Genomic DNA, 26,718 nt, shown 5'->3' with positions numbered 1-26,718 from the left:
CACTAAGCTAATTGTTGTACTAAAAGTCATTCAACTTTACTCACATAAAGTCACTATATCATTAAACCCACAATGTCTATACCTAAAAACCGAAAAATCTCTCATATAGTTTAGTGACTTCTATGATATTTAGAAATACTTGAGTGACTTTTTTGTTAAAAAATAAATATTTACTTCTATGTTACTTACATAAAGTTGAATGACTTTTGCATTACAAAAAATAATAAAAATTTAAAACCTTTAATTCAATAAGATAAAAATTGAAAGATCATATGTGTAGTTAACCCCATTCTTGGGTGGTCCTGATCTTCTATTTCAGTTTATGACATGTCCATAAAGATGGAAAATAAAGGGTAAAAGGTAGCAATTTAGGATTAGTTACCAAAGTGCTTATATGTTTGATTTGACAGGCATTACTAATTGGGCACAAAAGGCGAATTATATGTACTCATAATGAAACCTAATTAACTAATTATTCTTTGGAACTACAAATCATATTTTCAGTATTCAAGTAAACATATCAAAAGCAAACCACTCTTCTAAAACGGTTTTGAAATGCTTTGAGGTAATAACTTGATTCATGTGAAGGTAATGAACGAATAAAATATCGAGCTTTGCATATGGAAACAATCTTGTCAAGAAGCGTTTCTCCCTTAAATGGGTCTCACACGGCATGAATTCGGATTAGTCGAAGCCTAATATAGATATCGAATACCGGATAGAAATTAAAAATAAAAATAAAAACGAACAAAGAAAAATAATGAGCAAAAGTAAGGAAAGGTATGGAAGTCCCATCCCAAAATTATTAAGTACTCTGTAAGCTGTAGACTTAATGATTCCTTCAATTTGGATTAAAATGCTCGTTGGTGGAGGAAAAAACAAGCATGTATGATCAAATGTAAAGTTAGTGGAAAACATTCACATTATTAAATGGGATAACTGCATGCCATAACTAACTCTAGTACATATTTATATTTAGTAGCTATAGTTTAGATTAATTACATCTTATAGCCAAGAGTAATATATTAAATACAACTAATAGCTACATATATATTTATAAGTAGAATACTTTATTTTTATTATTTTATATCTTCATTGAAAATTTTAGGATAGCTTTGAGATGCTTTTTCTCTCTCCACCGTCGCCGACCACCACATAATCACCTTCGGAATCGCCACCGGAGCTCCGTTGACGCCGTCGTTATCCTCTGGTCAAACCCTACAACTCCACCATCAACTCCGATATCCAGATCCGGTCGTTTTCTGTCGTCTCCTCCTCCAAATCCGTGGTTTTCAGGTGCCTCCTCCCAAGATCCGGTCATTTTCCGTCGATGGCTCTTGGAAAAATCTCGTAGCTGATTTTTAGATTGTATTCATTTTTTTAGAGTGTATTTTGTTAGCATAAGGGTTGTTGTTGTTGTTTTTGTGAAATTTCCGGCAGATGTAGCCGGAAATCATCGGCAGATCTGGCCGGAACTAGTATTTGGTGTTGTTGTATTCACGAATACAACGATTGTATTCACTTTTTTGAGCTTTTTTTTGTTTAAATTTTTAGATTGTATTATTTTTCAGGGCATATTTGTTAATTTTTGATGTCTATGTTTTTATGTATTCAGTTTTTACTCCTTTTATTCATGAATACAAATGCTTCCGTTTATGAATACGGATATAATCATTTCATGAATACAAATAAAAAAGTACTACAAATGAATACGGTTGAGTTGAATACATTTGACTTGAATACAACTTAATCGAATACAAATAATCTGATCAAATTAATTTTGAATACAATTCTAATTTTGAATACAATCTACTGTAGCGCGTGAATACAATCTACTATAGCTACAAAATATAATTAGCTAAAGTGTAGCTACATTTTGTAGCTACACCAAATTTTTAACCCTCAAAATGTAGTCATTGATGTACATTTCCCTTATTAAATTTCAAAACCCAATCATTCTTTTTCCAATCTCCTTCAGACACTTTTTATACTAATCGATATATATTACCCTAAACTACTTTTATCATTTTTCTTTTGGTGATTTGACAATGAAACACGCTCGACCATGCTTTAAAGTTAATTTAGCTAGTGGAGAATTACCACTATTCTTTTTGAGTTCTTCAATCAAAGAAAAGGAGACTTCCCTGAAGTTGCATAGTATGAAAATAAATTCTTCCCAAGATGTTAAGAAAAACGGGAAGTGACAAATTTCAAAAAGAAAAATTTAAGAATGGTCAGAAACCAAATAAAGAGCGTTTGAAATGGGTATATAGGTGCTGACCACCTCTAACTAGGTCCTACACTCATTACTCCAACAAAATGCATCAAGTTGATAGTAGTAATAGTCTAACCAATCGGCTTGGACACCAAATCACCCGTGCTCGCCCATTTTGTCTCCCCCTAAATGGAACGGAAGTTACGCTGTGCTCCAACCTAGGTCCCTTGTCGGTTTTTCTTCACCCGCAACCCAATAAGTTGGCAAAGCCAATACAAGATTAGGGCCGTCCCCTTCATTCTATGTGGACCCCTGCCCAACCTGGCTTCTTGGGAAGCCTGTTGCCCAACTGTCCTGCCAGTGTTAATGGGAATTCTCCAGTTTCCTGGTCAAAGACTTGGTTGGGTGCAGAATATACTCCACGAAGAGCGGTACGTCATGCAATTACTGCCGTAATCGATGAAATGAATAAAACTTCCAAAGACACAATTGCTGACAAAGGTTAACAATATGCGGATATAGGATTTTTAACCAATAAATTCATAGAGTTCTGCAAAATTGGGTAAACCTTGTGCTTACCCCTAAACAAGGTAAGATTTAGATGAATGAGTTTTGTATTTATAAGTTATCCTCTGTACAAGCGTATAAGCATAATGTAATCAGGCGCCTTTTGCTGCTTTCCTTTCTCATCTCTCATGAATTTCATAATAGCGCTGATAGCTCCTTATTTGTTTATATCGATATCTACATCTTCTTCTGATATTTTAATGGGGATAGTGAGATTCCCGAAAGCCTTGTGGTTGCTCCATATAAACAGTCTCAGTCAATAAACCATCAACAAAAACGTTTTTAACGTCAAACCAACAAATATGCCATCCACGGGACAAGATAATAATGGAAAATACAAGACTGTAGGACGAATCACTTGACGAATGTCTCCCCACAGTCCACACCATAAGAGTATGTATAACCCTTCCTTATCCAAAATAATGACTATGTATAACCCTTAGCTACCACATGAGCCTAGCATCAATCAAGAAGGCCACCAACTTTCCGCTTAACCTGACATACCCATTTTCAATCAACGACAATAGCATCGGAGGGAGAGAAACAAGAGACCCTGTACGATTTAGCAAGAAGAACACTAAACTCATCAGCCCTAACAGCATAAGGATCCTTAACAATAGAACTATAGCAAGTAATTTAGAGAGTGACTGAGCAAGGACCATTTAGCCCAAAGCTACTTCAGTGCTGATATTGCAGAGTATGTAAACAATATTTTCAGGTCGTTAAACAGTATATAACTATTTATTTTGCCCATGAGATTGGATTGTCATAATCAAATAAAAGACAAGTTATATAGGTGTTAACTGGGAAATGCAAGCTTGGAAATTCTTTTGCTATGTTGGAGCAGTTTTTCCCATATTTTTCCCATAAGTTGTTTCAAATGCTGCATTTAGTAAGTCTCGTTATTAATGGATCAGCGATGTTCTCATTCCTTTTAGTTATTCAGACAGTTTGGCTGCTGCCTGCTCTACATTATTTTCTCTTAAAAAAAAAAGGAGTCTAAAGTGATTTAAGGGTCTCCACTGAATACAATCACGGGAAAACAGATGAAAGCTGAGCAACCAGAATATGTTCTGCAAGAGGTATCTTTTGTACATTTCTATGTTATTATGTTCATTCCAACATGACCAAGTAGCTAAATATCGTCAAGATTTTATTCTACTACTTTTGCTTTTGGAACTTATCCAAAGGCAACATTGTAGCTTTGTTATGTGAGCTAGCAGGTTAGAAGCTCCTTTCAGTTGATCGGGGAAGGGAAGTAGAAACTAAAGGAAGAAGGATCTGTTGGAATTATATTCTCCATAAGGTAGTTAATTTGTCACTAAAAACATGATTGGCAGTTTAAACTGTCTTTTACTTAGATTGACAATTGACTCATGGCTCTAAAATGAGGCTCATTTCTCAATCTAAGGGGTCTACGTGAATTTTCCAAGAGTAGAGAAGAAATGTGAATGATCTTATTTGTGCAGGTTCAGGGCACCGTGCAGCATGAAAAAGATAGACAGGAAATAACAGAAACAGATCTCAGGTTTGCGAACCTTGAAAAAATGGATGGTGGCTATCAGATGCGACATTCCTCTGTGGTCTTCAGCCGACAGACAAAACCCCATTTCTCAGTTAGGCCATTCATGGAGTTCCCTGACAGAACGCCACATTGGCTCACAAGTAACAGCAGTACACATCCTTGTGGTGGATCTCTATCCCCTTACACCACCTCCTCAGCAATGAAAATGAATCAGCTCTCTCCTTTCTGGTTCCCGAGAAGTCAAAAGGAAAATACACTGCTTCCAAAAACCAACATAGTGGCTCATGTAGTGCCAACTTCATCTCCTCTGACTGATGAACCAAGTGATACAGGAACTGGAATTAGGTTGTCTGATTAATGCAAAATGTTACAGCAGAAACAAGTGCTTGATAAACTAACGAACAGATGAAATATGCATGAAAAGTTTGGCGTACATAATAGCTGATTTGATTTGTGAAAAATTCTTGGTGTTAAGATGTGTGAAATATGCAGTGTATGTATAAGTTTATCTCGATTTTTGGTAGAAAATGGTTCGATTGCTATAAGCACAAACTGTTATTCAAATATTATTTCAATGATCATATTCAGGGCATATTATACAATTTCTCCTATTTTATATAGCAGGAATTAACGAGTTAGTGGTCAACTATGGTGGAAAGATCATCCATAGTGTTAACAGCTCAAAGCACCATCTATGTTGATTCCCTATCTCTACAGAATTGTGTAAAGGGGGGACAAGAAAAAGAAAAGGTAATACCTATACAGCTATACTGAATGTGAATCCTACAACTGGCTGTAGGCATAACGTAAACAGGCGAATCCTAATGTAAGCATAATAACATGAGTAGCTTCTAGTCATTGAAACAAATATAATGCCTTCAGATGAGTAGAAGAAAAGACAGAAAACTATACGATATGAGGCAAGTGATCACCAATAATCCCAAATAAACAAGTAATTACCAGACCCTACCAAGCAGCATTTCAGATCACATTATTAAAGCTAAAAATAAACTGCATAATATCGTGAAAAAACTAGTTAATGAAACAATTTAAAATAGGATAAAACAGCACTTAGTCTCAGTAGATTGTCTATAAGCAGTACATCAAGCAGCTGGGCAAATTACCGAAAAGTAAAAGCTAACTCACGCTCTTCAACTGTTGTCTTCAGCCATTGCCTCTTTCACATCAAGTGCAAAAGTATGTTCCTCATCACAACCTAGATAAGAATCACACATGAAATAGAGAGTGTACTCCCTAGTTCCAGCTTCAGCAGGGGCGGTGAAATTAAGCTTGATCCTTGACTTTCTCTGTAGAGTAACCCTCTTATAATAGCTAATAATTGGTTGCTTTTAGGATCGCCAACAACAAGCCACCATCCTTCTTCCTTGTCTTTAGGATATCTAGGCGCAAACACAGGTCCAACCTCAGTTCTACCCTCAAGATTTCGTTCAAGAGTTACCTGTAAAGTCACATCATCTCCTGCGCTCACCTTACCACCATCCAGCACATCATATGTCAAATCAATGTCTGGATACCGGTTACAGAAACAATCAATGTCCATAAGCTGTGATTCTGACATTTGCAAGAGCTCACGCCTCTCGTTTTCTTCCATCTCCACTAAATCGAACACAGTCTCTATACTCTTTCCTGGATTCTCTTGGCACTTCTTAGCCAATTCCTTTGTGAAGTGTGGGAGTTGGAGAAGCCTAGAATCACGCTCCCACACTCCTTGAGTGATCATCTGGCTCGTTTCCATTGCTAGAAGTGCTAGATTCAGCCATCCATTACTTGATATTACATCAACCATTGCTTGAAGAAGCCTACTAGTAGAAAGAAGTACCTCTTGCTGGTCAGCAGCAAGATTTCCACCGACCACTTGCCTATAGAAGTAGGCTTGTAACAGAGCATTAGCCTTGACATGAGGGTCTGTGCATTTCGGATTTCCAAAAGAGAAGCGCTGATGATTAATTAACCTTCTTATCAACCCCTCTTCACCGGGCCTTATTGGCAGCTGTTCATACTCCGATGCTGAAGCCAAGATTTCAAGCAAGCCCTTCAACTTTGTTTCGGAGGTCAAAGAAGAGCTAAAACGTTCGATGGTTGTGTAACTGATGTAATAATATGATGCAATCCTGCCAAGATTCTGGGGCGAAAGCAAAATGTCATCTACCACAGTAACGCATTTGCTTGGCTCCAAGTCACTGATAGTATTCTCAACCAGCTCTGAAAGGTGATCCGAAATATGCCTGGGACTAACACCCTGCAGATTATAGTAGTTTGGATTCTGAGTGAGCCTTCTGTACATAAATGTCCATGTAAGGTAATCAACAGCATCCTGCTTGTTCTGAATAACTCCAACAACCACTTCAGCGTTGAAATTGTCATGGAGATAGTGCTGAAAATGACTCTCAACTGGGAATGCTTCATACAAAAACTTCTTGTAGTAGTCCTTGCGTGGTGCATGCCATAGGATAACACACTTCCCGGAGCTATCTACAAGAGGTCGACTGGCATGACCCATCATCTGCAATAAATCACTCACTGGATAATCCCTCTGCACATTTTCCCTACCATCATGGAACTGAGTTCCCATAACCACCACCAGATGGGCAGACAGGGGCACTCGCCAACACATTTTACTGCTCATTACGCATACTTGAATGCTTCCAGTTTCAAACAATGTCTTCACTATATCCTGATCTGTGCCAGACAAGCCTTCATGCAAGTAGCCTACACCATACTTGAGTGTCTCTTTTAGCACAGGCTCGTTGATCCTCTCCACAAAAGGCTCCAGCTCTTTTCCAGATTTCAGTAAAAACACAGGAATGTCTTTGCTGTCCGTGCTTGAGTAAGTCATCAGATCCACAGCAGTCAGGCGTGCATGCTTCCTTGTGGGAACATACACTATTGCTGGTTTTTCTTTCATTGCATGCTGTACTATTGCAGTGTACGCTGGTTTTGTCATGGCTTGCATCCTAGCTTCAAAGTTAGCAATATCAACACCTTGAATGTGTATTTCCAATGGCACAGGCCTGACACAAGCAGGAAAGTTGAAAAGTCCAGACGTAGTAGCCCCAATCCATTCACCCAAATCCTTGGCATTAGCCAGGGAAGTTGACAAAGCAACAATACGAATCTTGTTCTCAACCTGGCTTGAGATATATCGCATCCGAGAGACAATCACCTCTAGCACTGGACCGCCTTGGCCACCAATCAGGTGCAGTTCGTCAACAATGAAAAGACTTACTTGCTGAACATGCTTTTGCTGTTTCCTGCGGCGAGATAAAGCATCCCATTTCTCAGGCGTGCTGATAATTAATTGACCCTCCTCTAACAGTTTCATATCAGTTGCCATTTCCCCAGTTAATTCAACCACTCTCATTCCAAGAGAGTCTTCAAATTTCCTCTTCCAATCACAGTACCGCTCCTTAGCAAGAGCCTCAATGGGAGCTATATACACTGCACGTAAGATACTATCAGGTCCTTTCTGATGATTCCTCAATATGGAAAATTCAGCACAAAGGGTTTTCCCACTACCAGTTGGAGCTGCAACCAAGACGTTGTCATCTGAGTTGTACAAGACTGTAAAAACCTGAGTCTGAACTGGATTGAAATGCTTAAAATCTTGATAAAGCGCTTCATAAGCTGGATTCCTCAATGCAGTAACTGGCAGAGGTTGCAAGTCTAGTAACTCGGTGGGAGGAGGATACTTCTCTGGTAAAATCAGGTGCCGGAAAGAAACTGGTAAAACAGTCTGGGACCCTAGCCATCTGTCAGACACAACCCGGATGAAGTATTGAGGAGGCAATGGTTCATAAATTGGGACAGGGAAGTTCAAAGTATGGTCCTCATCAATATATTGCTTCTTCAGTATGAAATATTCATGATGAAGAATACGCTCCCGATCGTTATCTTCCACAATAATCCAAAAAGGTTCTACATAACCATGGACCCTGTCCTCCCACTGGAAATCTGGAGTAATTCGTGAACATGTGCTAGGTTAAGCTTTGGGAACCATGGACCGTAAGCCTCCCCATCTTTGGGAACCGGGTAATTGGTTGAAAGATCATGTGTCTTTCTTCTCCAAGGTCATCAAGATCTCATTGGGAATGCCATGGAATTGATGAATGTACACTCCACATCCTCTTGCTTATCATTTTGCACCATTTTAAGGTTCTTAACCTCCTCTCAGGAAACTCAAAAATATCAGACGTGCCCCTAATTAACTTGTGATCAGAACACTAAATCAACGAATGAAAAAAGAAATAATAACTAAAGCTACAACAAATCCTTTATCTCCAGTCTCATCAAGATTTCATTTCGTGAAATATATGCCTGCAATAGAACATTGATCTTGGCACTAGGGTGTTTGTACACGATCCACATCCTCTTCCATTTTCTCATCTTGTCTGACTGTTACATATTTGAATTCCTCACTAAGAGAGAAAAGCCTACAAAGTTCAATATCACCCATCGTAGGCTTCAAATGCTCATTGTACGTGGAAATTGTCCCATGAGTTATATAATAATAACTAGCGATGCGACCCAAGTCAGTCACCTGGAAATATCCACTTTTCCTGTCATACTTGACCAAGTTATTCTTGTCCAGCAATATAGCAGCAGAATGAACCTGCAACCAAGTAAGTATTTCAACCTCTGAAGGAATTATAGATGCTCTTCAGCCTTGAGATAGAAAATACAATTTGTGTCAAAACATCAGGACAAGACACTACAAGATAGAACAGCAATTTTGACGTTACCTTTACAAAAAAAAAAAAAGATAGAACTACAATTTCAAAGTGAATTAGATGTTACTGCCATTGATTATCATAGGAACAATTCTACTGAAGGTTAGTCTCTGCTCTGTTCCATTCAAACTAACTGAAACTAGCTCTCCATTAGCATCAACTCACCAACAAGGACGGCTACCAACGATTTAACTATTATTAAACTATGCATTTAACAGAAATTCTCATTTGAAGCAAAAGTCCAATTCCATTTTCTCATCCTGTCTTACTGACATATTTGAACTCTCCTGAGAAGAAAGCCCATTAGGGCGCATAATTACAACCTGGAACCACCACACTGCTATGAATTTATGTCAAGACATAAGATTTTTTTTGAAGAGAAAAAAAAAAAAAAAAAAAGAATGAGCGGTGAGAGTTGACAAATGAAGGGACCAGATCTGGAAAACCAATCCTTTGTGTATCACGTGGACAATCTGGTATGAGGGGAATAAGAGATGCTTTGAAGGCCCAAAAAAACTCAGCAGTGAGAGTTGACAAATGAAGGGACCAGATCTGGAAAACCAATCCGTTGTGTATCACGTGGACAATCTGGTATGAGGGGAATAAGAGATGCTTTGAAGGCCCAAAAAAACTCATACCTTTTGTTAAAAGTAAATGTCTTCATAATTTATATTTCTGGTTCAAAACAACAAGATAGAAAATTTGTCTCAGTATGTTGACTTTTTGGGGTTTCTGGGGATGAAATAGTGATAGTAATATTGTAAATCTTTCTCTTTGTATTTTGCAGTGCATTCTTGGCACTTCATTAATGAAACTTTTATCAAAAAGAAAAGTAAAGAAAAAAAGATCAGCAAGCGGTATATACACAAGACTTACCAAGTCAGCACGCCTTTCCTCCAAAGCATAATCAGTTTTAAGAGCATCAGCAGCTAGACCATAAAGTGTGGGATTCCGTACCATGCGAACATAGAGGTAAGTGTATAGGAGCCACTTGCATGCCTCTTTTGCATTCAGGACTGTCCCAAGGACAATCTCTGCATTTAGTTGATCTGCCAACTTCGAAATGAACTGACTTTCGATCGGGAGCTGCTGATTCATGAGCGATAGATAGTACTGTAATTCACTATGGCCAGTCAAGATAATTCCTTCACCATAAGTGTCATATTGAGGCCTTCCAGCACGACCAAGCATTTGCATAATATTAAGAGGACTTAGTTCAGTCCATGCTCCTTTTTCAGGATTATAAATCTGGGTACCTTTTATAATGACAGTATGTGCAGGTAAATTGACACCCCATGCTAAAGTTGCAGTTGAAACCAACACTTGGACATGGCCATCAGCAAAAAGATCCTCCACAAGTTGCCGATCGGTTCTAACCATCCCAGCATGATGAATAGCAAAACCATATGGTAAAAGATCTTTGAGATCATTGCTCTTGACGAGTTCTGTTTGAGACTGAAGAAGTTCCTGAGTTATACTATCCTCCTGGAAAAACTTACCAAGTGTGTCATTAGCAAGTGCAGTATCCCGTATTGCACGAGCTGTTTTAGTTGTTTCCTTCCTTGAATGGACAAAAATAAGCACCTGATGCTTTCCTGCAACACCAATCACTTTCTCATAGCAAACGTCATTCATCAACTGGAATCTCTGCAGTGGCTTCTTAACAGTAATTCCAATATACTGTTGAGCCAACGGTACAGGTCTATAGCTATTGTCAAAATGGAAGAGTCCTTTCTTCAGATCAACTCGCAAAAACACAGCCACATCCTCATAATTTGGAAGAGTTGCTGACAATCCAACAAGCCGAATATGCTCTTTTGTGGTTTCAATCTGTCTGATAGTTCTTGCAATGATACTCTCCAAAACAGGGCCTCGGTTGTCATGCAGGAGATGTATCTCATCAATAATAAGAAGTTTAACAAGCTGTGTATATGTGCGATCACCTGACTTTCTGGTTATAATATCCCACTTCTCTGGGGTAGTCACAATAATTTGAGTCTCTTCAATCTGTTGACGAGTTAATGTTTGATCACCACTCAACTCTTTCACCGTGACACCATAATGTTCCAAACGCCTGGAGAGATTACCAACCACTTCAGCAACAAGGGCTTTCATGGGTGCCACATATACAATCTTATAGTTGTTGTGGTTGAATGATCCATCTTCGTTACGGTTTAGTGCAATTTGCTGAAGTATAGTAAGCATAGCCACATTGGTCTTCCCAGCACCAGTTGGAGCACAGAGCAAAATGTTCTCTGGGGAAAAGAGGGCAGTCTCATATACTTTACTCTGAACCCTGTTCAATTGAGTCATCCCACTGAACGCTGGTTGAGCCCACTCTGGAATGGAGGATATCTTCACAAGCTCTTCGCCAGGGGCGAGTGGCTTTGGCTTCAATGCTGGCACGTGAACTTCCTCATACCCCTTCTTATGATTCCTGTAAGACCCCACTGGAAGCTCACATTTCTTATTTGCCATCAACAAACCGCCTTGCTGAAATGCAAGACTGTCAAGATCAAGAAACTGGCGCTGCCCCGTTAACCAACCATTATCAAGATCTCTATCTACAAGTGCCTTCCTTTCTCCGTCACCATCAACACCAGACTCATCTTTAAGACGCCGAGCCTCTTCCCTAATGCTTTTTTCCAAATTCTTCTGCCTCTCTTTTGCAGTAGCCCTAGTAGCATGCAACTGCTCTAATATCGCCACATGATCTGGCCCCAACCCCAACATCTCTTCTTCAATTTTCTTCCTATTCTCTTGATCTTCAGCCCTTGCAAGACGGGTACACCATACTACCTTTAGCCGATTGCGCAAAAGATATTTGATGAGACTGAACTTATCAAATTGGAGATGCACCAGCAGCTTTGTTTCTACTTCACGATCATCGCCTTCAGCAAGAATTTTTAGAACCTCTTCAGCAAGCTTTTGGCTTTGTTGCGGATCGATCTGCTGCTCGTAAGCTTGAGAGATCTTTCTTTGAAGCCAATAAGCATCTATGTCCTGAACATTCAAGGCCATTCCCTCATCCGCCTCCCGCATCTCATCATCATCAATGCCACTGCCCATCTGCATAGCCCCAGAACCACTGGCTTCCATCACATCATCGTCCTCCTCTTCATCATCAGGTACCACATCAAGGTCACTCTCTTCTTCTTCTTCTTCATTCTCCTCAAACTCAACTGCTACACCGACATCATCGTCAAGAGCTTCATCGCCATCAGCTGCAGCTGACGCCGATGCATCGCCGCCATCTTGATAGTCAGTAATGAGTCGCCCAATAGACACCAACTGATCAAACATCTGGCTCGAGATGGAATTTAACAGCTTTTCAATTTCCTTTTTCTTCTCAGGGTTCTTTAAGTTGTCATTTTTTAACACTGCCAACATCTCATCAGCTGCCCCACTCACAATGTTGAGGGGCTGTCCACCAAGTTGCTGCTGAATCAAGCTGAGCATGGCCTCATAAGCAGCCCTAGTTTCCTTTGTTTTAGGCTGGTAAACACCTTCCTCGCTCGAAGTAAGAACACTTTCTTCCTGAAGTCGTCTCTTCTTGCTTTGCCTAGTGGGCTCAGAGACAAGTGGTTCCCGCTCCTTCTTCTTTCTAGCTTTCTGAAGTTTCTCATCCAACTCAGGAGGTCTACCCTTGTAAGCTCGATCACCAAATGATTTGGGATCTATTTTTCCATAAAGAGACTCAGGTTCACCAGACGGTTCATGAGTATCACGGGGACGAGAATCAGTAGTTAGGACAAGACTCGAGTTTGCTCTGTATTCATACTGTTTGAAACGTGCATGTGCTTCTGCACCACCGCCCAAATTCGACATCTTTCAATCACTAATCAGAAAACCTACAATTTCACAACAAATATGAATGTATTCAATTAGTCAGCTCAAACAGCTAAACCCTAAGTGGATATACAAATTCAAAAATTGATCATACAAATATCAGGTAGCCGCCTAGCCGGAGAGATTCAGCAACTACAGTTCGAAAACACAGATACAAATTCAAAATAAAAGCACACATAGATGTATTCATTAGTCCTCTCAAACAGCTAAACCTAAGTGAATATACAAATTAAAAAAATGACAATGTGAATATCAGGTTGCTAACAGGAGAGATTTCGGAATTACAGTTCTTTCAATCAAATATCAGAAAACCTAAATTTCACAACAAATGTGGACTTACGGCTCAAACAGTTAAAACCCTAAGTTTGATAAGGCAAATATCAGTTTGCCTACCAGAGAGATTCAGCAACTACATTTGTAAAACGCAGATACAAATTCAAAAAAAAAAAAAAAAAATAGTGTCTGCTCAAAAAGCTAAACCCTAAGCACAACTTCAAATCCAAAAATTGACAATATGAATATCAGGTTGCCTAGCCGGAGAGATGTACGAACTACAGTTATAAAACACAGATACAAATTCAAACGAAAAACAACAAAGACGAATATGAAAAATTAAAAAAAATTGAACTTACCCCAAGCGTGTCCGACTATGCAGTAAGGGAGAAAGTAGAGTTAATACTAAAAACTGATTAATATAGATAAATAGGAGTAGTTGACAACCGCCTCAAACAACCGCCATAGACTTGGACAGTAATAAGTGCAGCCCTACTGTGAGCTTTTGGGACTAAAATGAAGTCAATTGGAGATATACAACTTTCTTTTCTTTAGGGTTGAGATAGATGACATGTGTGCTTTATGTTAAAGGGAGAAGGAGAAGTAATAAGATCTAGTAATTTTTTTTTTTTTTCCCATTACGAAACCAAAATAAAATATGATAATTAAAATTAACCATATCATAATTTATGTCCTCTTTTGATCAAGGCTTTTTATATTTGTGACTCAAAATGTGATGATTTTTTTAACCTTTTGTAAAATAGAGTTGTTATTAATTATTAACGAGGTTGAGATTATTTGGGTGTGTTCGGTACGGAGGAAAATGTTTTCCTGAAAAAATGTGTTCTTAAAAAATAAGTGAATTTTTACTTATTTTCTCATGTTCATTTCGATAGTGGAAAATAAATGAATCTCTTACTTATTTTCTCATGTTCATTTGGTTGGTAGAAAACATTTTCCGAAAATACTCACCCAAGCCCCGCCAACGCCACCCCAACCCCACTTCCCCATACCACACCAAACCCCCGCCTCCCCACCCCAATGTTTTTGAAGTTTCTAATTTTTTTTTCCCAATTTTTTTTTTGAAGTTTTTAATTTTTTTCTGGGTTTTCCACACCACCACAACCCCCACCCCCCGCGCGGACACACCCCCCACACCCCTCCCCCCCAAAAAAAATTTAAACATTACTTCTTTTTTTTTTTGGATTTTTACCCCCCCACCCCACCACCCCGTCCAAAAATCTTAATTTTTAACCACGCAAACTTTCAATTTTTATAATTTTTTAATAGAGATAAAATTAAATAGGAAGTAGAAAATTCTAGAGGGGGTAGGGGGTGCGTGCGGGTTGGGTGTAGAGAATCAAAAAAGAAAATTTTTCAAAACTTTAAAAAAAAAAAAATTAACTTTTTTGGAGGGGGTGGTGGGGGGTGTCGCGAGGGGAGGTGGGTGGGGTGAAAAAATAAAAAAAGAACTATTAAAACTTTTTTTAAGAAAAAAGAAAAAAAAATTGAGGGGGATGGGGAGGGGTGGGGGTAGGGTGCAGGAGTGGTTAGGGCTTGGTAGTTGGGGGGTGAGTGGTGCAAAAAAAACAAAAAAAAAAAAAACTTTTTTTTCAAAACAAAGTTATTTTTTTGTGGAGGAGGGGGGTGTTAGGTTGGAGGGTGGGGGAGTGGGGGTGGTGGGGGTGGGGTGAGGTGGGAGTGGTTAGGGTTTGGTGGTTGGGTGTGGGTTGGGTGGTGTTAGGGTTTGGTGGTTGGGTGTGGGTTGGGTGGTGGTAGGGTGGTTGGTGGATTGCACTTGTGGACTTGTTTTCCCTATTTTTATTAGGAAAGTCATTTTCCCCATTTTTGAGGAACTTGTTTTCCTAAAGAAAATATTTTTTAAAATTTTTTACTAAACGAACATGAGAAAATTGAAAATCCATACCGAACACACCCTTTATGAATACTTTCGTAATTGATTTTCTTTCCTTTTTTCTAGTCGGTTTTCCGCACGAGTAGAGGGGAATAAAAATGTTGTATAAATTTTATTGTCATGTTAAAATAACCTTTCGTTAATTTATGATCCAAGTTTTAATTATTGATTTAAACTTTTTGTTTCTTATAAGTATTGTTCTTTTACAGCTTTTATTCAATTATTATGTGCCAACAAGATGATGCTTTAGATCTTATGATAGTTTTTTTTTTTTAATTTTAGTTTTAATTATTTACTAATGATGAAATAACCTTTTTCTCGAAAACTGCAAAATTTCCCACAATTTTTTTCTAAATAAAAATATCCGCCACAATTTAATAATATTTGTGGATAAGACACAATTATGATTATGGTTTTTATTCTCAGTAAGGGTGTACATGAATCGGTTGGTTCGGATTCTTCACATACCAAATCAAACCAATGATGTCGGGTCTTTAGATCGATAAACCAAATCAAACCAGTAAAAGTCGCGTTTTTCGGATTTTTTTGGGAAAAAATCTTCATACAAAATATAACTTTTAGTTTAAATATTTCTTCAGTCCTAATAAGATACAACTATATAATTAAGTTGTTTCTAAAAAAAATGACAAAATTGTGAAATGAGTTATGACATTGTAATAAAATATTCAACAAAAGAGATAATGAAATAGCATAAAATAAATTAATAAGGCATAATGAAAATGATCATCATCTAAAAATACCATGTCATACTAAAATAAGTACGGCTAATAAGTATTAATTACATGACAAAGAAAAAAGTTAAGTTATGTATTTTTTATTGTCTAAATTAACAATGCAAAACTAAAGAATAGATATCCAACATTATTGTCATTCCTAGTGTTAGGATTGAATTACTTTTGTTATAAGCATTAGTATGATTTAGTTTTGGTTTGGATTTATGTTAGTTACTAACATTCATCGGCTATAAAAAAAATTGGAACATTCAAAATTCTAAATCTAAGCTTGAAATAATATGTTAAATGACAAAAATTATGAATAAACTTAAGAAATATTAATAAATTACATTATAAGTAAATCTTTTATGTATTAAATATATCAAAAGTTTGTATACATGCAATGTCGGGTTGGTTCGGATCGGATTGACTTATTTTAGTTAAAATCAAACCAAATCAATTATGGTTGTGTTTTTTTTTTTTTTTTTTCAATACCAAACGACTAGTCGGGTTTTTTTTTTTCCTGTTTGATTCAGATCGGTTTGGTGCGGTTTGTCGGTATGATAACAATTTATAAAAGATATGGACAAGTATTTTGGGACAAATATTTTTAATAATGTGGACAATTAATATGGGATGTAGGAAGTAGCATGTACTTATGTGAGAGTTCACAGATGCTTATTTTCTCCTTTTATTATTTGTAACATAATTTGAGAGAGTTTGTTTTATGTAGCGCAGACGTCAAGGAATTTAATTCAGTGAAACTGTTCTTGAAGTTCACTCATTGTGAAAGTTCGTACTACTGATTGTTGAGGGGATGTGAAAGAGATGAACTTGATAATTGCAATTTTGTTAATTGTGAGGAAAAACTGTTTGCTTCGCTTGGAGGTATTAGCTAAAGAATACTAGTATCATTTTTATGCCAAAATCTTGGTTCAACGCTCTTATTCCATATCAAAGGTGCGATTGGTTATCCTAGTTATAATCCCAAAATAGTTTCCTCGGATCTGATTTTGAACCAAACAGCCCAAACTTTAGCACTCGCTGATGAAGAGGTGTAACTTTTCTAAACAAGTGTGCTTGGTATGTTGTTATTTCAATTCTCACATTTAATTAATTAAAATGGTCTGGTCCTTCTGAAAGTAATTTATCAAGAAAAACATGTTCCTCAAAATATCTTTCTTAGCTCATGTTTGATTTTAGAAGAGAGACCAACCATATTTCTCAAAATCAGTCAAAACTGTCATTTTTCTAACTTCAAATTGAAAAGGGCACAATACGGACTTATTGAAGGTTTAAAACAATAAGAGAGCATTTTGAATAGCATTGGAAAACCCTAAAGGAGAATAACTTAACATGACAGTACAAGACGAGGACAACAACCGTCTTTCCCATGTATAGCATAGTGCTATAAGGATGAACAGAAGCTAAGGTAACGAGTTGACCAACACTGGACCAATAGTTTCATCAGTGAAGTTGATCGATCAAGCACCTCAAAATTGCAAAGTATCAAGATTTGGAGCCACTTTGATTATCCTTCCATAGGCTCAGCTTGAGATGACTCTTCTGTCTTGTCGCCTTTCTTTCCTGCTCAAGCAACGGTAAGATATTAGAATTAAAGAAGTTACTGGTTAGACTGCCAAATATTGTTCTACAATTTCAAGAACACTATTTGCAAATGCATTTTGAATTACCTTTCTTTTTCTTCCCACCACCTTTCTTCTTGGTCTTAACGGGAAGGGCTAGCCAGGCCTTGATTTCGGGTTCATCCTCTGTCGTCTTTGTAGGCTTCAGCTCCTGGAGAGCATGAGATGTAACCCTATCCGACCCATTAGGCATTAAAAGCACTGTGAATTTGATGTGAGCAACCAAATCACCTGCATAGCAACAAAAGATGCTATCAAACAAACAAAGGGACATTATGACAAAACTTCCATTTAAATTCGAATACTGGCGAATTTGATCCAGCTTCAGCGTAGGAATATATCACAACGCTGACACAGCTAAAATGGTACTAACCAGGTTTCTCATGTAGAACAGGATATGGCTGCAAAAGCTCATGGTTAACACATTCAACTAGGCCCAAACGAGCCCTCTTCTCCTCCAAATCCCTGTTCAAGTACAATAAAGAGTAACTAAACAGCATTCTCTTTCATAAGTGAAATCAGACATCATTATGATCATGAAACGTCTAAATTACTACAGCAGACTATGGAAATTGGGAAAATCATCGGACCTTGCGGTAAAAGGCATGATAGGGAACTTCTGACTGATTTCGCTGAAGATAAACCTTGAGGCTTTCATCTTCAGGTTATAGCTTTTGTCCACGGCTCTCTTGTAGATAGTTGTTTGTTTCTCGTCCAACAACTTTGGCTGCAATTTTTTAAAAAAGCCCCGTGAAAGTAAATTACTGTGAGATTCATAAGGAAAAATCATTGCATCTTTAATTTTCACATGTCAAAGGTGCAACACACGTCCATACCTTTCCATCACCGGTGCTCGTCACAATATCAATGGAGTAGACCTCATTCTCCTCAAATTCTGCTTCATCTACTCTTGTATCAGGATTGGACACGCTCAATACAACCTTGTTTCCATCAATAACAAACTGCTTCATTTGATGACTCAATACACCTTCAACAATCTTGCAGTCATAGGCAGCAGCAACTTTCTGAATAGCTTCTGTTACATCTGAATTCTGCAATGTCCAAGGAACTTAGCAACAAAAATAATACACAAGGAAATCAAACAGTTAGTTGCTTTGAAGGATGGCCTATACAGCAGCTATACAAAACACCTACTCTACTCGTCTACATATTCATAACATTTGAATGAGACCAAAAGAAGACATGAAGTCTCACCTCACAGTAATCTGAGGATTAAGCACTCTGAGGATTAAGCACACAGTTGAAACAAAATAGAAAAGGATCTAATAAATTACAAGTTTACACTCATACCCTTACTTGTTATTTAACATTACCTAAGATGATCTACAACTCGGACATTACATAAATTTATAAAATATCTGCTTCCCAACATCAAATTGAGATAAGTTGATTCATGCAAGTCAAAGACTAGTGACCGAGGTACATACCAAGAAATTTTCAATAAATAATGTTACTGATTTCTTGGAACCATAACATATGTTCATATTCAAACTATCAAATCCACCTAGCACTAAGAGAAGGAAATATAATTGTCAAAAAGAAAAAAACGGCACTAAGAGACTGGATATGCTAGGCCACTGAAGATCAACAGGATCATATGGTTGGAGAAAAAGGAATACATTGCAAGTTACTAAGCAACAAAAACTTGTTCACACCCATCAATAGTGACTCCAACTATATTGGTTTGAGGTTCCTCTCAATTTAAAAATGAGGCATTAAAAAGTCCTTTCCTAAAAAGACCCACTAAACTAAGGATGTAACAAGCAGTCACACAGAAAGGACTAGTAGTTTTTGAAAGGACTATTTTAACAAGTAAGAGAAGGACTTGTAGTTTCTTTTCAAATAGGCAAAAGGCCAGAATCATCACATTAGCCGAACAAGATCCAGCAGAGCATGTTCATCAAGCAAGAGAAAATGTCGTTGCAGAGAGCAAAGGGCAAAGAGCAGCAAAGATTGAAAAAAAAAAATGCACATCATCACCAGATCAAAACCACCGTTTAGAAACTTCAATGACACTATCCACTTAGCAAAATTGCTTGAGCAAACTGTAAGTACTCAATAAGGAATAGTCAATGCGAAAAAACCAAAAATACTACAGTGGTAACTTACCGAATAAACAAGCTATTACTGATATGATATCGCAGCCCTACCATGCTTTACTGATATAATCAATAAAGTTGGTCCAACATCATTATTGGCCAACCCTACCATGTACATAATTTGACATGTGGAAGAAGTTTCCAGACAGAACACTTTTTTTTTTGTAATTAAATAAGAAATATATGTAAGTTTATTCCAGATAGAAATCTCTTACTATATATAAGCAAGAAACAGAAAGAAATATCAACCAATATCTCTCAAATAAATAACATGTAATCAGTTAGTGCATCAGAATAAACAAAGATCTAGGATAACATTACCTTCTTTCCTGGTCTCACAAGCCTCAAAGCAACTTCAGCTGCTGTATTAGCAGCTGCAATGACATCAGCAGCTCTACCAGTAATTGGTCCTTCGTGAAGAACATGTGTATGTCCAACTACTGCAATAAATCCATCAATGTGACATCCCATATCACTGCATCAAAAAAGAACTACATGTTACTGACACAATTCAAGTTTAACTCCGTGCTGAAAGAACTGTTCTTTTTTTCTCCTAAACTAGCATTTGGTATCCTGATAAACAATGAAAATCACCTCAAGGTGTTGTAAATTATTACTTACATCTTCAATATATCACCTTCTTCCAGTACTGTCTCATCGCTAGACAATGGAGAGAAATGGCACACGGTGTTATTAACTGAAATACACGTTGGAAACGCAACACCTCTCTCAATCTTCTTCTTCACATTCTTGTACATGTTTCCAGTTTGCCTGCAACGGGTTTTAGCCATCAATCAGTACACTTAGCAGATACCATTATTCCTGAGATACGAGGAAATTAAAGGTTTTGAAAGTATAGAAAACTCAATAAGTCCATACTCTTTGATATAGGTATCCCCCTTTTCACAGAGATCAACTATCTTTGCTTTTGGCTTGCATGCTGACAACACCAACTGCAGAGCCTCTGCAAAATCATAACCGAAATAACAAAACTTAGTCCTTCATAACATGGACCCTATAACTATTTTCAAATACCCTTTCCAAATAATTGTGATTTTTTCCACATGTATTAGGGTAGAAAGTTAGTAGGTAGTCTGCCTTTTTTGGTAGTCTCGTATTTTCTTGTTCTTAGATTTATATTACTATCTTTCGTTTCTTTAGCCTCGGTTACCATATTATCTCGCTGTTTTAATTATTTTTTTTTCTTTTCTTTTATGCTTGTTGCTACTGCCTATTTCATCGGAAACAGTCTCTCCACAAGGTAGGGGTAAGGTCTGCGTACACTCTGCCTCCCAAGACCCCACTTGTGGGATTACACCAGTTTTTTTGTTGTTGTGTAACTTTGTTTCAAAAAAGAAGTTAAGGAATTGATGCTGGTATGTACAACAAAAATTAGATGGTTACAACACACCAATGGACTTTCAGATATCAGACAAAAGATTAAACTGTCAATCGGAAAATAAATATATCAAATTAAAACGCCAATAAAAGCATTAATTAAAAATATAGGGAGAAAGGAGAATAACTGTTGACAATTTCAGCGGCGCTCTTGTATTTGGTGACAACTTCAGGACTGGTGAGATCCAATTCTTTCTCTTCTCTTTCGTCGTCCGACATACTTGCCAAACACCTATAAATACACTTACACAAATTCTACTGAAAAAAAAAAGGGAGAAGAATGAAGTTAGAAGAGAGAAGAGAAGGAATGAGGAAGAATAGACGAGCAGGAAACTTACCGAATGGAAGTGGAGGCAACAAGGGTTTGAAGCTAGGGTTTTTAGTGTGTGTGTGTGAGGTGATAAAAAGGAGACAGCGTGGGTGATTACTTGGCTATAAAGTGGGGTCCTTTTCTCTTTTCCTTATGCCTTGTTTGGCAATGTTTATGCTGCTACTTGTTACTACTATCATTTTTGGAAGGTTAGCTTTATTAAAAATGAGGAAAGAAAAAGAAGTTAAAAGGGAGATAGATAATTGAGGAGAATTATGGTTTAAATTAGGTAAAAAAGGGTATTCGATTTTTTTTTTTTTTTTAAAAAAAAAGGTTGTTGTGTTTGGATATCATTTTTAAAGAGAAAAAAAAAAGAGTAAAATTTTGTGAATAAAACTCCTATTGAACTTGAAATACACTTCAAAAAAGATTTCCAATATCAATATGAAATAATGAATCGAACTGTGAAAACAAGCATTGATCTGTAAATACTATTTTAAGTCAAAGTTGAAATAATGCAATTATTCTTCTGACCGAACACGTCAATCATAATGCATCATGCCCTTATATTAAAGGCCAAACCCATCGGGAGCCACCTGAGGTGCTCCAGATCTTTCACTTAGACACCTCAACTTAGGGGTGTTTCTATTGAGCACTTACACTACCTAAAATTTGTTTCAATTAGACATTTTTTGCATAATCAGCCAAATATGTAAAGTGAGTGTGATACACTCGCCGATGACGTGGCAAGGTGACGAATTAAATAAAGACACGTGGCATATGTATTCAAAATAATTATTAAAAATAAAATATGACTAGAAGCAATATTTTTACACTATTTAGTTAATTAAAAAACAAAAAATAAAGAAAAGAAAAATCCTAATTTTCCAAGCACCACCTCGTTCCACCTCCCATTTTCTTCAACCTCCATTCCCTCTCGCCATAACCACTACTTCCACAACTTTCAATTGACTACAATTTATGAAATCTAAAAATCTTTCCTTCAATTATGATTTTCCATCTTTAAGTGAGCTTTAATGGAGTCATCTCAATTTCTTCAATCCAAACTAACAAAATAGTGATTTTGATGGCTCCTTCCAATTGATTTTGAATTATGGAAAGGTGAAATTATGTTTTCTCTTTAACTGGGTTTCATTTCTTGAATATAGTGGTGGCCATGAAACGGAGATAATATTATGTTTTCTCTTTAATTGGGTTTCATTTCTTGAATATAGTGGTGGCCATGGAAACGGAGATAATATTTTCTTGAAACAGTTGATTTCTCTCCATCCTCTTTATATAGATCATTGCATCTACATGTGCCATCAACAATTTGGAGCTAGAGATTGTGGAGTTTGTCTCAATTTTTTGAATTCTTAACCCAATTGGGTCTCAATTAGAAGGATGGAGATTTAGTGATTCTTGTGAGAGATTTAGAGGAAGAAGAAATTGAGTTGAAATTGCAAGAATCTTGAGAATGCTTGTGGTTTTTATGGCCCATTTAGTGGCTTTTAGAGATATGGTGAAGAAAGTGGTAGGAGGGAGGAAGAAGATGAAGGAGAAAAAAAATACGAAAACACAAAATTATTCTCTTTCACGCTCCAAAAAATGTGAAGGACACGCACGTTCACACATCCGCAAAAGGTGTCTAATAACACATTTTAAGTTAAGTTCAGTGTCTAAATGGAACGGGCGTCTTGGTGTCAGTGAAAAGATTGAGCACGCTAGCAGCTTCCGATGGGTTTGGCCTATATTAAATTATATTGAACACGCATGTAATATAACTCAATTGATGATGCACCCGTAATAAATCCCTAACAAATCTTACAACAACTTGTTCACTTGGAACAAGTAATTGCCCTTCTATTTTTTGGCATATTTGGTTAACCAAGAATAACAACCCGTTCAACAACAAAAAGGACCCATCTTTTTCTTTGATACATGAACGAATATGTGAATTTAACCAGATTGTTAGCAAGGAAACTTCAAGACATGGATCATTGTTAATTTTTGAATGTAGATTTTTGATACAATTACAAGAAAATCCAACAATTAATCACAATTATAGAGAGGCAACCTTTCGAACTGCTGCTGAATTCGTGGGCAAGCAAGAGACAACCTAGCGAACTGAAACATCTTAGACCTGCTCAATTGGGTGAAATTTTGAATAAGATCGTGCTATTTCGAAATCCAATGGTGTTTTTCATAAGGTCCAAAATCAATTGTGCCTGATCATCTAGCAAAGGAGATTACAAGGAAGAAGTACTTGATAGGCTTAACATTTTCGATAGTTCTTTACGTGTTTACCAATGAAGTTGTTTGAACAGATATGTTAGAAACTACTATTGTTAGGTACATTTCGATTTGTAATGTTAATGTTGTTAATGTGGTAGATACACTTACTGAACTACCAAGGAGCAATGCTCCCTCTACTCTGTCATTCTACGTACTATTATCCAATTATGGAAATTCGGGTACAAAAAGGTGAAAACACCAAATCATCTTAATAGATTTGGATCTTGATTGATTGTTTAATTACACAAGTATTTTACTTTTGACGTGGAACATTAGACCAATAGCGAGTGAAGAACTTGTTAGATTAAAACAACCAACAAAATTTGAGTGTAAAAATGAATTATAATATTAATGTATAAAATTAAACTTGTTCAACATAATAATTCCAAAAGGACAATCAAAGTCGATTTAGCACCCCATTTTTAGTTCTTCCACTATTTCTCATTTCGTCGTTTCTTTGTTTACATACGAATCTAACTCTATAAAAAATGCCTAACATAAGAGATAATGATTAGGTCAAATTAATTAAAGAAAAAGATTTACTTACATGCAGGGCACATCTACTTACATGGGATCAACTTTTTGTTTTATGTTATATATTAAATGTTGAACCACTTAACACAAATCAAAAGCGTAGCTTAGTGGTAAAGGGGATATAAATTTACCTAGAGCATGTAGGTTTGAGTCTCACCGGCAACAATTTCTTTAATTTTTGAACCCTTTGGCAAAAATCCTACCTCCATCACTGGCTACATGGAATGTTTATATCATATCAATAAATAGATGACATATTTTACATACACCTTAATCATTGAATCACAATCAATTCATGTGTGTATTTTACCTCAACATGTTACTTACCCGTAAATTAATTCTTCTATAGTTTAGCATAAATACTATTTATGAGTTAAAAAAAAAAAAAAAAAAAAAAGAGAGAGAGAGAAATTTTCACAAAGGACTATAGTTTGGACGTTGTTTGCAAGGTAGCTATAGTTTCGTTAATTATCGTTCGTGGCTACAAAGTGTTTGTCATTAGGTGTATTTGTTTGTATTCAATTTACTGTAATCAATTCAGTTGTATTCAATTCACTGTATCCATTTGTAACTATTTTTACATTATGTTCAATTTGGTACGTATTCAAACAACAAAAATTCAAAAAATACATGGATATTCGGTTGTATTCAATTCATTATATTTATTCGTAGCTACTTTTATAATGTATTCTTTTTACTGCATTCAATTTGGTTGTATACAAAGTACAAACAACAAAAATTCAAAAAATACAGGGATTTGCCAGAAAAAATCTCATTCGGAATACATAACTACTGGCAAAAATAAAAAATATATATTGTATTTACATTTAAAAATGCAGAATACACTCAAATCTGGCAAGATTAGAGAAATACAAGAAACGAAATACAGCGACGAAGGTCTAGTTGACACCATCGATACGCCCTCAAATGTGGCGGTGGAGTTGATGACGACAGCCAGATATGGAGCTCGAAATCGTTGGAAAAAATGCATACAATACATCACACGCGCCGTCGGTGATCTAAGAAATACAAATATAGCGACCACGCCAATGATCTTAGAAATACTCATACAACAACCACGCTGTTGATTTTAGAAATACCAATACAAGGACCACTCCGGTGATCCGAGAAATAAAAATATAGTGAGACGATGGCACCGACAACATCACAACGACCAAATTTGGAACCATTAGGTCGTCGGCGTTGCACCGTCCGGTGGCAAAATCTGAAACAGAAGAAACAAAAGGTCGCTAGAGTTGCTCTTTCCGGCGAAGCAGCGGCGATTGGGGGTTCAACGGCTTTGGAGAAATGAGGGAGAAGAGGAGCAATGAGGTTTAATGTGAATTTTCTATGAAATACAAAGTATAGCTATGCATAGTAATTGATTTAAAGTATAATTACAATAAGTTAAATCCTTTTATATGTTATCTATCCCATGTAAATTTCCAAAATAAAAGAACCGTAGTTAAGAACATAAATGCACCAACATACAAACTGGGGATGTCTTGGAATTACATATGTTGATTTGATCCAATTGAGGATATGAGTTCACATAATATGAAGTCTTAAGTTCACATAATAGGACCAAAGAGTTGAATTGTTGACAGTTGACTGCATTTGGGCATCTTCACTATATTACCAAACCTAACTTAACCGGCCAAATCTCTTTCTTATGCTATAAGATTATTTAATCAAAATCACATTCTCCAATTATTACTTTATTTTCGTTTAACTTAATGCCTTGGTCTATCATACTACAACATTGACATCCTTGAAGCAAACAAATGATCTTGATGACGCTAATGAGTCAAAAATATAGATCAAGAATCTGTTAACATATTTATATAAATCTCAATCCTGAAAATATAGTATCTCGCTAGAACTTCAACATACTACGTAGGCGTTTGGCCATGAAAACCAAATATTTTTCACTTTATTTGGAATTTTGAGATTGGATTTGAAGATGGAGTTGTTTTTGGTTATAGTTTTTGCAAAGAATATTTGGTCATTTGAATGTATTGAAAGTGAAAAAAGTGAAAATAAGGTTTTAGATGTTTATTGAAGTTGTATTTGAAATTTTCAAGGCCAAACGTTGATTTCCAAATAAAGTGAAATAGTTATCCGGAAAAAAGTGAAAATTTCTCATGGCCAAACAAGTCCGTATAAACTCTTTAGTATTAGGATTTCACACTTGTACAGATCTCAAACCATGTAAGAAATGCTCCTTAACCTAGGCCAGGGGTGTAATATTTATATTAATTCGTAAGTGATACAATTATACAGACAATCTTAGGTTGTTTAAAGATCAAAAAACGATTGCTAACAGAATTTCTCCATGGCGTTTGTTTTGGTTGGAAAATTGCTTGAACTTACATGAAAGAAGACCCATGTGAATTGTCAATTTTCTGGAAAAAAAGTGCCTACTTACTTACATATTTGAAGAAGACTTAAACATTGGACCACCATTAGAATAGATGTTAAAACACCATTATAGCTAGTTCCAAGAAAAAATGCTAACCTTTGAAACACAAAAAAATCGCCACGATAATAATATCAGAATAATATTGTAAACATTGTCTAATGAGCAAA

General features: G+C 36.6%; 2 protein-coding genes across 3 annotated transcripts; both read right to left on the bottom strand.

Annotated features, from left to right (window-relative positions):
- Positions 1 to 5,331: 5,331 nt before the first annotated feature.
- Positions 5,332 to 13,792, bottom strand: LOC132052922 (DExH-box ATP-dependent RNA helicase DExH12-like). Its single transcript, XM_059444646.1, is given in 10 exon segments — positions 5,332 to 5,632; positions 5,635 to 8,291; positions 8,294 to 8,323; positions 8,326 to 8,379; positions 8,382 to 8,437; positions 8,439 to 8,525; positions 8,590 to 8,679; positions 8,681 to 8,937; positions 9,932 to 12,906; positions 13,537 to 13,792. Coding segments are annotated over 9 exon segments (6,357 nt in total). The 5' UTR covers positions 12,884 to 12,906; positions 13,537 to 13,792; the 3' UTR covers positions 5,332 to 5,458.
- A 3,282-nt stretch (positions 13,793 to 17,074) lies between these two features.
- On the bottom strand, positions 17,075 to 21,480 carry LOC132052921 (ERBB-3 BINDING PROTEIN 1). Of its 2 annotated transcripts, none has more exons than XM_059444644.1 (10): positions 21,329 to 21,480; positions 21,119 to 21,248; positions 20,472 to 20,556; positions 20,214 to 20,363; positions 19,914 to 20,067; positions 18,309 to 18,524; positions 18,063 to 18,199; positions 17,846 to 17,937; positions 17,521 to 17,703; positions 17,075 to 17,413 (listed from the first exon to the last, which is right to left on the bottom strand). In XM_059444644.1, exons 2-10 carry the CDS (start codon positions 21,207 to 21,209, stop codon positions 17,358 to 17,360), a joined length of 1,164 nt encoding a protein of 387 aa, XP_059300627.1. In that variant the 5' UTR covers positions 21,210 to 21,248; positions 21,329 to 21,480; the 3' UTR covers positions 17,075 to 17,357. The 2 variants fall into 2 exon arrangements, with proteins under 2 accessions (XP_059300627.1, XP_059300628.1); XM_059444645.1 differs by having other exon boundaries at positions 21,119 to 21,245; positions 21,329 to 21,460.
- Positions 21,481 to 26,718: the final 5,238 nt, after the last annotated feature.

Source organism: Lycium ferocissimum, chromosome 4 (genome assembly GCF_029784015.1).
Source record: "Lycium ferocissimum isolate CSIRO_LF1 chromosome 4, AGI_CSIRO_Lferr_CH_V1, whole genome shotgun sequence".
In the NCBI taxonomy this organism is placed as follows: domain Eukaryota; kingdom Viridiplantae; phylum Streptophyta; class Magnoliopsida; order Solanales; family Solanaceae; genus Lycium; species Lycium ferocissimum.
Note: the sequence above shows the minus strand (reverse complement) of the source record. Positions and strands in the feature narration are given on the sequence as shown.

Excerpts from the sequence above, each read along its gene's own strand:
- LOC132052921 (XM_059444644.1), bottom strand. The coding sequence starts at position 21,209 with ATGTCGGACGACGAAAGAGAAGAGAAAGAATTGGATCTCACCAGTCCT. Across the intron at positions 20,364-20,471 it reads GGGGATACCTATATCAAAGA|GCAAACTGGAAACATGTACA; the intron begins GTATGGACTTAT and ends AACCCGTTGCAG. Across the intron at positions 17,414-17,520 it reads TGGTGGGAAGAAAAAGAAAG|GAAAGAAAGGCGACAAGACA; the intron begins GTAATTCAAAAT and ends TTGCTTGAGCAG.